This window comes from Wasmannia auropunctata, unplaced genomic scaffold, assembly GCF_000956235.1.
Source record: "Wasmannia auropunctata unplaced genomic scaffold, wasmannia.A_1.0 LD336078.1, whole genome shotgun sequence".
Classification (NCBI taxonomy): domain Eukaryota; kingdom Metazoa; phylum Arthropoda; class Insecta; order Hymenoptera; family Formicidae; genus Wasmannia; species Wasmannia auropunctata.
In genome coordinates, this window is record NW_012026812.1 from 2838476 (window position 1) to 2850744 (window position 12269).

A 12269-nucleotide genomic window follows, 5' to 3' on the forward strand; every position below is an offset into this window, starting at 1 on the left:
CGTAAGCGAATTCTCGCGGCACCTCGCGGCGTCCGGGAACGACCGACGACGCGACGGGGCGCGAGCCAGAGCGAGCGAGAATCAGCGCGATCTCGCAGCGGCGCAGAGCGCAGCGCAGCAGTGACGGCCCTGGCCGAGGGGTTGGTCTCTCTCTCTCTCTCTCTCTCTCTCTCTTCTGTCCGAGGTGTCGTTTGTACTCGGCGGCAGTGGCGGCGGCGGCGGCGGCTTTTGTTTCTCACGCGAGTGGTGCGGCGGCGGCAGGCGCACGAAGAGAGGCGGCGGCGGCGTAACGTTACGGAGCTCTGCTACCGGCAGAAGAGGAGTAGGAGAGAGCCGAGCGGAGTGGAAAAAGAGAGAGGGAGCGAGAGCGAGCGAGCGGGGACGGGAAGGGAAAGAGAAACAGCGTCTCGGGAAGCGCGCTGGCACACGCGGTGTAGCGAAAAATGGCGAAGACGTTTCGCGCGGTGACGGTCTCGGCTCTGTCAAACAATGGCCAGTCCACGCCGAAGTACAACAAACCGGTCGCGCTCAATATCAATTACGACCCGCAGGGCCTCAGCGTCGAGCTCGTCTCAGGTAACGTAATCGCGGCGGGTTACCCGGCCCGTTTTTGCGCCCCAGCGCGAAATTCCCGTCGCGCGGTCCGCGACGGCCGACGCGCGGCCGACGACGACGCGGCGGCTGATCGATCACGCGACCGACGAAACCGACCGCGACCCGGACAGACATAACCACACTTCCCGTCGCGTCGCGCTGATTCTTTTCTTTTTTCTTCCTCTCTCCTCCGGCTCGAGTCGGAGCGCCGAAGGAGGACCTCCCGGTTCGATTGCCGGTCGATATCGCGTCGTCGTCGTCCTCTACCGATTCGCGTCCTTCCCTCTTCTTTTCTTCCCCAATTTGTGTCTTTCTTTTTCTTTCTCTCTCTCCCGCTAGCGTGTGCACGCCTCTCGGCTGCTCGTTGGAGCGAATTGTATACTCGCTTCTCTCGCCACTTGTGCCGAGACGCCGATTACGATTTCGCTGCAATGACAGCTCCGGTCGAATTCTATTGTTTATGCGATATACTGACGTAACTGTTGTACTTTACGCCGGGGAAAGGTTACCGTATTAATATCGTAAGATTGAGAGGGGAAGAGGATGTAGGTTGAATTGTAGGAATTTATTGATCACTAAAAGTGTTGCTTTAATCAGAGAAGCATATATTATCTCTATAATCTTTGTGACTATTTTTATGAACGATATATACGTATATGCGATTACATTTTTTGCTGCGTGCTCTCGCTCTTTGACACGTATAATAATGTACGAGGAAGAAAATTGACATTTTCAACGTTCATTTTAGATGTCGGCAGCAGGGAAAAAACGACTCTATTGGAATTCCCAGTGACTCCCAGTACCGAATGCTCTCGTGTATCGTCTCGAAGTTATGTTTTTACACTCGATACAGATAGCTTACTGATTACATTTGCTAATGAAACAGGTGAGCCAGTGACTTCGCTCGCAGCCCAATTTTTATTCTCCCACTGAGAATTTAGTGCTTATGATTTCTATCGCATAATTCCTCACGCAATTATGCGATAGAGATCATAAGCACATATTTTTCTTCTATTAATCCAGAGAAATATATAGCCACAAGGGCTTTAACGCACGTGTATTTCATTCACAGATTTCCGCAATTTTCACTCGCACATAGTAAAACTCAAGATGGGGAAAGGAGTGTCGGCGTTTAACGAAAGAACAGAAGAATCCTCGGCGATGCAGTATTTCCAATTTTACGGTTATCTCTCGCAGCAGCAGAACATGATGCAGGATTATATTAGGACCAGTACGTACCAGCGAGCGATTCTCGGGAATCTGTCTGATTTCAAGGATAAAGTTGTGCTAGACGTAGGAGCTGGTTCTGGTATATTATCGTTCTTCGCCATACAAGCCGGCGCGAAAAAGGTGTACGCCGTGGAGGCGAGCAATATGGCAAATCACGCCGAGCTTCTAGTTGCAGCTAATAATTTATCTGATAAAATAATAGTCATAGCCGGAAAGATAGAAGAGATCGATTTACCCGAGCAAGTGGACTGTATAGTGAGTGAGCCTATGGGATACATGTTGTATAATGAACGAATGCTCGAAACTTATCTCCATGCGAAAAAGTGGTTAAGTCCAGGTAAATATGTTCCCGGGAAAATAATTCACCACTTATGCATTTCCTTTCGCTGCACTCCTTTTTCTTTTTCTCTAATTAAATTCTTTTTATACGCAGGCGGAAGAATGTTTCCCTCCAGAGGTGATCTGCATATCGCACCCTTCTCCGACGAAAATCTTTACATGGAACAATTCAATAAGGCCAACTTTTGGTATCAGACATGTTTCCACGGGGTCGATCTCTCTGCCATGAGAAATAACGCCATTAAGGAATATTTTAGACAACCGATTGTCGATACTTTTGATATTAGAATATGTATGGCGAAATCTGTGAGGCACATAGTAGACTTCCAAACAGCTGATGAGACTGATTTACATAAAATAGGTATGGAGCGAAAAGAAAATTATTATTAGAATGTATACGAGATATAATAATGTGAAACTGCTAACGTTCTATAAATTGTGTCCCCCCTCTAGAGATTAATGTCGATTTTCACATACTGGAGAGTGGTACGTGCCACGGTTTAGCTTTTTGGTTCGACGTAGCGTTTATCGGATCCACGCAACAAGTTTGGTTAAGTACTGCTCCTACAGAACCTCTCACGCACTGGTATCAAGTGCGCTGTCTCTTAGAGAATCCATTGTTTTGTAAAAGCGGGCAGCTACTCTCCGGGAAAGTCATTCTTATAGCAAATAAAAGGTGAGGAACTACACGTATCTGTGGCTCGCAACTTTTGGCACCGTCTCCAATTCCGATACTTGGCACGCGGTTACATTTCTGTATCTCTACATTTTGCCGTTTATCTTGCGTGTATACTACATGGTGTGTATATATTCGTTTCAGACAATCCTACGACGTAACAATAGAACTGAAGCTCGAAGGAACGAATCTGGAAAGCAGTAACAACACCCTAGACTTGAAAAATCCTTACTTCCGATACACAGGCGCCGCGGCGCAGCCGCCACCGGGTTTAAATAACACCTCGCCCAGCGAGTCCTACTGGACGACCCTGGATACGCAGGGCGCGCGACAGGCGGTGAACATGGTCAATGGAATGTCGGTTAACGGTCTCGGGGAGGTCTCGATGGATACAAGCGCAACAGTAAATCCAAATAATTTGCTGGCAATAGGTAAGGTTTGGTTTGACTCTTCAGTGTATCATTACATGTATTAATTGTGCCGTGTGGAATATATAACATTTGTAATCAGCGTTTTCTTGCCACATGCCCGTCGCGCGCCATGTAGTGGTTTTTAATTCCTCGACATCTGATTTTTCAAAACGTATTTATCGAAATCCTGTGTCGCAAAATGTATGAAGGGTACCCACATGGTCATTGAATGATCGCGGCCCACATTCTATGTATTCGCTATATGCAATATTTATAAAAATATCTAAATATAAAAACGTTTCTTTTCAGTGATGTCTAATAAATGACCGTCTTTATAATCTGAGACATCCTAAATTCCAATATTGCTCAAAATAAAATCTGTTTCCTTTGTCTACTGGTTTTTTGCAGTATATTATTTACCACACTGCGTTTTACATAATGTATTATACAAGAAAATTATAATTCACGTTTTTTCTGCCAAAGTTTTACTGTTTTACTCCAATTGAGATCTTCTATTTTAACAATTCCTTCCATGTAAACGTACAATTAAAGAAAATATTAATATGAAATATGAATATAATATTTTCAAGACCTCTCATTTATGTATGTAGCGTCTATACAAGAATGATTTGAAGTTATTAGATGGTATTAACGTAGAAATGATTTTTTTTTGTATACACATTGAAATTGTGAAGTAGAAATTCCTATGGATAATAATAATAATAATTGCAGTTGATAAAACATTTAGATGAAAGATTGATATTGAATATAAATTACTTTTGTGATTATTGGATGCTGATATTGTTATAATTGCAGATTAAATATTTATTATGTAAATGTCAAATTATCAAATCACTGTCGGCTTTTTTAATTGTATTGATACTTACGGAATGGATACATTTATTTTGTTATTCTACATTATGGAAGATATTTGTACAAAGAAGAAAAAGTTCCTTGTGATTGTTCTAATTTATACATATTTTGTAGAATCTAAATGTAAATAAACTTGTTTTTAGTAGTATGGATTTATAAATATTTAACTATACTTCTCTCTAATATCCCATTTAAGAAAGTAAAATAAAATGTATTCTTTTCCTCCCAACATTTAGATATAAGCTATAATCATTTTATTATTTACTGTTAACGAATTGACGATAAACCGATATTAGAAGAATTTTTTTTTATTATTAATCGCTTAGTAGATAAATAATGTGGTTTACATAAATATCTTTTTATTAAATAATTTAATTATAAATTGTAACATTTCTTTAGTAGTTTTGCATAACGTCAAAATTTTTTTATCATAACGATTATACTGTTTCAAACACAGACAACTATATTCTTTGAATCATTTTCACTTTTAAATATAATAATCTTTTTTTCACTTAGTGAAAATGCAAAGTAGTCTAATATTGGTATAGTGTAGTATAAAATATTTGTGTACATTATTTTATATTATTAGACTGTATTTTACACGTTTTATTCGTACATACAACAAAAATGTACGAATTTTTATGTAACAGGAGGACAACCAAACATTCATCCGGGCTCCATTTCGAGTACAGGACGAGGTCGCGTCGGAGGTACGGCCACGAGCACACAAGCGGCACAATTGATAGGCGGTGGAATAACTCCAAATATGTTTACGTCGCCCGCCACTGTGAGTACAATTCGGAAATTCGCATACTTACAATAAGCTGTCAATAAAGAATGTATTCTAATTGCAATAATGCTCTAGAAATCACACAAGCATGAAATAATTGTTCTGCTGAAGATTTATTACGATATGCGTGTGTACATATATAAATAAATAAATATACAGTTTGCTATACATTTAATAAATAATTTACGTGAGAGACGGAAACTAAAACAATACGTCTGCTTGCGTGACTTTCGCGCTACAGCTTGGTGTTACTTTCCAGCAATCGCTGGTCCTCGGCAACACTTCTCATTATCCAGTGAATCCCAGCCTGATGATCGGTGACTACGTGACTCCTGGGAACGGCATTACGCCGCAGGCGTATCGGCAATGATCTACGGCGAAATCGTTTCTCGCCGAGTATTCCCGCAAAGTAAAACAATTACATAACAATCGTAATAGTTGTAGCAGTATTGGAGACATCGGCAGCAACAGTAAGCAAGGCCGCAAACTGGTATTTAGCTCCCCGACCAGTAAGCTCCGACTCTCGTCCGCTGTACGAATTTTAAGTACCGTCGACCTGGCCAATCTCAATTCAGACTTTAGCCACAGCAACGTCGCTTATACAAACAAAAGTACAGCCAGTCCTGGGTTTGCGTTCGATTGGAATCCCGTCAGGAATAAGTCTCAGTGGGAGGCACGTTGGAAAAGACTGCGAGCCGTCCTCTCGTAGTTGTCATTTAGCTCTCATACAGTCGATTTTTCATTTTTGGTCGTCCCTCGGAAAAGAAATGGAAAAGATCTTCCAGATCGACGTGCATGCTTGCCAAATATATCCACGTGAAAATATAATATTTTTAATGACAATATACAGTCGCTATAGTATAGGCATCACTATTTTACGAAGTCTTGACATAAATCCGTGAAACGATAACTTATTAATAAAAGGAAGGAATCGGGAATGATCGCGCGCGCGTCGCGCGCGATCCGTTTGTTTTAATTCGAATTCAGATGATTTAGAACTCGACTCCAAGTACTCGAAGACAGTCATATTTTACTATGCTGCGCCGTTGGCTTGGTTGGGTTTCGATATCAAGCGACTTTTACACGAGTTTTTAGAGTAGGAAAAAAAACCAGCGACGTTTCGAGAAACATTTTCGAGAAGTGCAAAGAGCAATAATACATAATAGGGGCATGTGTTGTAAAGCACTCTGTGGCATTACCTGTTATTCAGATGTCTCTTGCGCTTGGGTTTTAATCGACGTGTCTTTATTTCGTTAGCATGACACAAAACGCGAGGAAGTACAACTTTTTTTTTTAACGAGTATTAGAGCTATATTGTCGCGTATATTTTAGTCCCGTGTCAAATCCGTAATCGAGACGTTTTAATTGCTTGATGGGTGTGAGGCAATCGTTCAATCTGTCGATTATGTTTCGTAATATAAATTGTATATATATATCTGAATGTATGACGCAAACGTAGGTCGTGGGATACTTCATCTAGAAAAGAGGAAACGCGACGGATTTCATTAAAATCACCCCTGTATTATGTATGTGACATTGCCATAGTATGTAAATGTAATTGCAGGTTTTATCACAAACTCACTGTACACACTGGACAGGACCGCTCGAATGGAATCTTATAGGTTTAACGATCTGTAATTCGTAAAATGTAGCTTTACGTTACATTTAATTTTTTTTTTACATGTATTTTATAAGTCGCGAGAAATGTCTGTTTTGAAAGAGTCTTTGTGAAAAATCCATTACGCATGTAATACAACATATTGTAGTATTCGAGCTATATTATTCACAAATTAAAGATATATACCATATGTTCTTTCTTCGCCGCATTTATAAACATACGATCAAAGTCATTTTTGCGTCAAATTTTGCATCACGTCTACATGTATTTTGTATGTTATGATATTAGTAAAGTAATCAATGATGAAAGATCTTTGAAAATGGACGTTTTTCTGCATCGACGATCTGTACACATATAATAAGTAGTGATACTTGGAAACACGCATATTCCCTGTATTTATAATAGTTATGAAGTAAAATACACAGCTAATGATTTTTTCAACATCTAACCCTTTTCACTCATTGATACAGCGATCCAAAATTCAGTCACTGCACAATTATTTTAACGTCTAGTGTACTTCTTATAGTTTAATTAATTAAAAAACAGTCATCACATATTGATATTTATTAAAATTATATTTATTCTAAAATATTTATGATAAAATATTAATTAATTATCTTTGCTAATTTTTTTATCATTCCTAACACTAATTTGAGTGAAAAGGGTTAAATTGTGGAAACATGGAACGTGCAGTCTCTTGTAAACAAAGCAACGTGTTGGATATTATATTCCATATTTGATGATGCTTTATTTAATTAAGAATTTTTTAGTCCAGCAAATAAATGTGGGAATGAGAGAGAGAGAGAGAGAGAGAGAGAGAGAGAGAGAGAGACCGTCAGTCGCCAATGTGTATGGAAATACTGTATATACACACATATCCTCGAATAATTTTTACATATTGTTTAAGAATATACCAGAAATAGTTCCACCAGAAATAGTACAGCTAAATAATATTTTTCGACCTGAAGATGCAGGATACGGATTGTTTGTATAATATTTTAAGAGATATATGATACAAACAAATCTTTTTCGAAATTTTATTTTATTCACTGGAAGGATATGTATTCACACTTCTTACCGCAATTGATATTAAAATACATAATTGTCTTGTTTAATTTATATGAGATATCGAAAGATCACATAAATTATAAATTGTCGAGATACAGTTTAGTGATACAACAGTTGTTTGTTAGATAAAGAAAATATGATTACAGTCGTGTGTCATAATGAAGTTTGAGCGAAAGACTATTATACCGTAGAAACAAAAACCCCATGATAACAGCAAGTTGTGATTTTGCGTTTCAGGGAGAAAATTAAAAAAAAAAAAGATCTCAATATCCTGTAGATATCTCCAAAAGAGTATTATTCAAGCGTTCTGTTCCTGGTGAATTATATCGCGTATAACACACTACCCTAAGATCTCGAGAGGACTCCTTTAAGTCTTATTAAGTTTTAAGGAAGTTACACTTTATTTGTTATCTACACACACACACACACACACACACACACGCACGCACGCACGCACGCACACGCACGCACGCACACACACTTGCCATCTGAAATGCACCTCCTAGTTACCTCATCGCCGATGAATGAATGTGACAGATAATTTTTTCGCAGCGGCTTCGCTACGCGTTACTTTCTACGAATCTCGTTACTCTTCGAATCGAGAAGCTCCTCGAGACGCGGGAGGAGGCGGATCACGCGATCACGATACGCGCGACGCACTGGCGCACTTGAAATCAAAGCTAGATAATTTTGTACTTACTCTCTTGCACACAGGATTTTCCTCGTACCTCGCGTGCACGTGTGCACCTGCGAATAATTACCGCGCGTCGCTATTTCTCGATGAAGTATTTCCGGAGGGCAGGAAGTATCATACGCTTGTTAATAACGCGCCTCGGCACAATATACAAACCAATCTCGTGACAGGCATTCCACAAGTGCTACTAATACTGCATGGTTTGTTGTAATAATTAATAATAAGGACTTGCTTCTTCCACTCGTTTCTTTGGGACGGTAACACCGTCAGCAACACCTGAGACGCGCAACTTCGCCTTTTTCGCCACACCCTTTTCTACATCACTATATCGACAGATCGAAGATTTAATATTAGGGGCGACAGGTTTTAATATCGACTGCGCGTCTAGATGTTGCTTTCGGCGCTCTCTTACATTGACGTGGAGATGTGTGCGTTTTTTTCTTTTTTGTACCGTTAGAAATATCGAATATATAAGACTGCTACACCGCTCGGAGAAACATACAACGCGACACTACATATCTCATCCCAGTTACATCCTTCGCGATGTTTTTCTTTTTTGTATATTCTTCCGAGGGTTTTTTTTTTTAAGATTTTACATAACCGATATGTATGATGCTCCGTTGAAGGATACGTATGTGTGTGTCGGCTTCTCCAAATCCAAGTTATTTTCTTTTCTTGAATCGCGGACATCTCGAACATTTTATTCCTAAACTGGGGTACACTTCGTTAGCTAGCTTTCGCTCGTGTATGTTTTCTGGCGGTATATCCGAGTATTAAGTAGTCCAGCAGTGTTATATAGGAATCTGTGCGTTTCAACGACTGAAAAAAAAAAAACTATATAAGATATCTCAGGTAGTTACGCGAGCTCGAAGAATGCCTTTACTGCGCTAAGTGTCTGGATTTTGTTCTTTAAGTTAAGTTCGTTCGCAGTTCGGCGTTAACGAATATTAGCAAGATGCAGATTTTCGTTCACGATTTCGCATTTCCCGGTAAGAGCGTAGGCGCTGACTTGACGAAAACATTGTATAATCGCATTAAAATCAGACTCATACAAATATAATCTATAGTGTAACTGTGTAGTAAAATTGATCAGTCATGTTTAAGATAAGTTTCTTTTTCGAACCGACGATTTCCTTCGTTACATCTGTGAGACTATACTCGTTCGCGTGAGTTTTTCAAGTAATGTTTCGGCAATACTCTGCAATTTCAGCAAATAACATTCTGGATGTCCACATAAATTTGTTTTTTTTTTTTTTTTTTTTTTAATTAAGATGACAAACGGCTAATTCTATAGATTTTTTTGCAGATTATCGAAACTTCGAAATCCAAAACGTACGATTTATATAAAAGTATGTCGCTTCCGCCTGTGTGGGAATAAAATTCTATGCAAGTGGAAGAGAAGCAATTTGACGTATCATTTGAAATTTGTGGTACTTACAGATTACAGTGAAGCGGAGACATCGTTTTTTTTAACATGACATTACTTATACGTTATATTCATTGTAAATAGGACAATATTTTTACAGCAAACGCAGCCCCTTTTTTTTATCGTTTGTAAGAAATTTCTTTTCGTGTACACTGTGTGCACACGATTCTGAATGTCGTTTGTTAAACGCAAACAAGTTCAGTAAACTCTTAACGTTCACGCTTATACTCGTATAAGTTTAATAAATTTCGCGCGTTAACGATGCATCACATGATAATTTACTGTCATTTATTATTATTATTTTTGTAAGGAACAGGTTTTATGACATGCAGTTTAACTCGAGTGCGACTGTATTACGCTGAATTGTGGGGTCATAATATGCATTAGGAGGACACGAATATAAAAAGTTTGCGATAAGTTATTTGATTTTGTCGAAATCCGCCGGGCGGCAATCTTTGGAATTGAGATCTTTTTCTCTTCTCCCAGAGAGCCTCATTTTTAATAAAAAAAATATTTCAACGAATCGTCTAGCATGTGTATGTGTATTTTATGTGATCATTAAACCTTTTTGCAATTACGACCTGCCAATTGTAATCTTCTTTATTAATATTTAATGTTTAATATCGTTGTGCTTCGTCGTTAAAGACAAGCGGAAAGGATCTTGAGAAAACAATATTTATTGCAAGTGAGATTTACAGTTATATTTATATTACAATATAACTGATTTTACATATAGCAGAACTCTTCTATTCTGAAACAGCTGTTCTTCTGACGAATTGAAGTTCTTCTGTAGTGCTTTTTCCGTTGAATATTTGCCACGTGATTGTGCGACCACATGCACAAGTTTGCTTACCAAAAAAAAAAAGCGAACGAAAGACAAGACGCGCAACATTTTTATCTTACGCGTGTGTCATTAGAATAAGAATAAGATTTGGAGGGAAGAATAGAGAAGTTCGGCCGTGTTACACAGAGATATACAGAGTTTTTCTTTTTCTTGTGATAACAAATTGTATGTAGAAATATACTGGAAGTATAAAACGACTTTGTCCATATCGATTCTTAGGTTCTCTTTTCGCGTAACATACTTCTTTATGTTCTCTTTTCGCATAGCATACTTTACAGAACTACGTTCGGCAAATGTTGCGCAATGGATATTCTCTACTCTTAAAAAAAAATTATATAATAAGTACAATAACGAGTACAAGCATCTTTTTTTTTTCTTGTACGTTGAACAGATCCCTCACTCGTGTGTCTCCGTTACTTATTTTCCGTTCCATTCGAAGACGACGTGGGCGATTATCAGATATACCATAATCGTTATGGTACTCGTAATCATGATAGGAAATCCTACCCTGCAACACAATCACGCGGCGTCGGCCTTTGATTACGCGATACTTCAATGACGGGAAATGACAAGAATCTCCGAAACGCGGTGACACATTTCCTGTCGAGCCGCGGCTTCGTGACGTCTCACTCACCTGAAGAATTGCATGAAACTGAATCTGTAGCCGTGCTGTTCCGCGACACCCATGCAAACAACGTTGGCAGTAGCTCCAATCAAAGTTCCATTTCCTTTAAACATAACTTTATAGCTAAGCAACACTGCTATTCGGCCATGTGAATACTGAAAAAAAAAAACTGGCGCTCTTGCCGCCGCGTTCGAAAGCGCCAGCTTTCGCATGGCCTTCGACTAATCCAAACGCGAAATCGTGTAATTTGAGGGAACCAAATCGCTGATGCCGCACAAAGCTCGCAAGATAATTTTGGGAGCGAACTTCGTGCAGCTTCAGACTGACTTAGTTTTCGCGAGAACGACCGTTGAATCTAGAAAATTTCTTACCTCCCATACAAGCCCCGAATGTCAGTGCCCACACCAGAGGCTGCATAGGCAGGCCGAGCTCGGGATTTTGGGCGAGATTCGTCGCGATTCTCACCATCATGGTCGCGAGCGGTACGTTGTCGACGAAGCAGCTAGCCAAGGCCGACACCCAGAGCAACAGTAGTATGGCAACCGCTAATCGAGACTCTTCGTTGACCGACAGAATAAAATCTTCGGTTTTTTTGCCGATCCACGAGATGAGGCCCATACGCGAGAGCGCCTATTTATTTTTCAAATGCCGTTAAACTTTCCGACGAATTTTTTTCAATCCGAAAAAAAAAACTGCGTCTCGAGGAGGGTCTACATTAAAATTGGCAAAAGGAATTTTTTCATAGAGTTTTCCCGACACACTACCTCCATGAGAATGAATAACGACGCGAAGAAGAGCAAGGTGCTCCATTCAACGCGCGCCATGACGCCGTCGAAATCCTCGCTGTCGGCCAGTATCAGAAGCAGCAGAACGCCGATCAGAGCGATCCAGCCCAAGGACAGATGTAACTGAGGTAGACTGTGCAGGAAGAAGAGCGTGATTACGAAGGCTAGCACGCATCCCGATTTCGCCAGCAACCACCTGTCTCTAATAGGATACTGGAAAAGAATCATGCTCGTAAAAAAAAAAAAATGCGTGAAATCGCCGCGATTAGTGGTCGAAGCAATGAAGACTCCCCCCCC

The 12269-nt window shown here is 39.8% G+C and overlaps 2 protein-coding genes across 5 annotated transcripts in view; one reads left to right on the forward strand and one right to left on the reverse strand.

Annotated features, from left to right (window-relative positions):
• The first annotated feature begins 360 nt into the window (after positions 1 to 360).
• The window catches only part of LOC105448930 (histone-arginine methyltransferase CARMER), a 14122-nt gene continuing 2213 nt past the window's right edge, over positions 361 to 12269 (forward strand). The window contains exons 1-8 of one of the 4 annotated variants that reach the window (XM_011687805.1): positions 361 to 576; positions 1343 to 1480; positions 1667 to 2161; positions 2258 to 2524; positions 2617 to 2839; positions 2984 to 3270; positions 4773 to 4909; positions 5154 to 7089. In XM_011687805.1, coding sequence (XP_011686107.1) covers positions 444 to 576; positions 1343 to 1480; positions 1667 to 2161; positions 2258 to 2524; positions 2617 to 2839; positions 2984 to 3270; positions 4773 to 4909; positions 5154 to 5282 — 1809 coding nt within the window. In that variant the 5' untranslated portion in view covers positions 361 to 443 and the 3' untranslated portion in view covers positions 5283 to 7089. Of the gene's footprint in view, positions 577 to 1342; positions 1481 to 1666; positions 2162 to 2257; positions 2525 to 2616; positions 2840 to 2983; positions 3271 to 3558; positions 3819 to 4772; positions 4910 to 5153; positions 7090 to 12269 lie in introns of those variants that run through there. The other 3 variants (XM_011687806.1, XM_011687807.1, XM_011687808.1) reach the window with 3 other exon arrangements.
• LOC105448929 (P protein) overlaps positions 10378 to 12269 on the reverse strand; it is a 5982-nt gene continuing 4090 nt past the window's right edge. Inside the window, exons 14-17 of the mRNA XM_011687804.1 lie at positions 11952 to 12185; positions 11559 to 11817; positions 11197 to 11290; positions 10378 to 11070 (exon numbers count right to left, since the gene is read on the reverse strand). Of these exons, the coding sequence (XP_011686106.1) occupies positions 10980 to 11070; positions 11197 to 11290; positions 11559 to 11817; positions 11952 to 12185 (678 nt within the window). The 3' untranslated portion in view covers positions 10378 to 10979. The remainder of the gene's footprint in view (positions 11071 to 11196; positions 11291 to 11558; positions 11818 to 11951; positions 12186 to 12269) is intronic.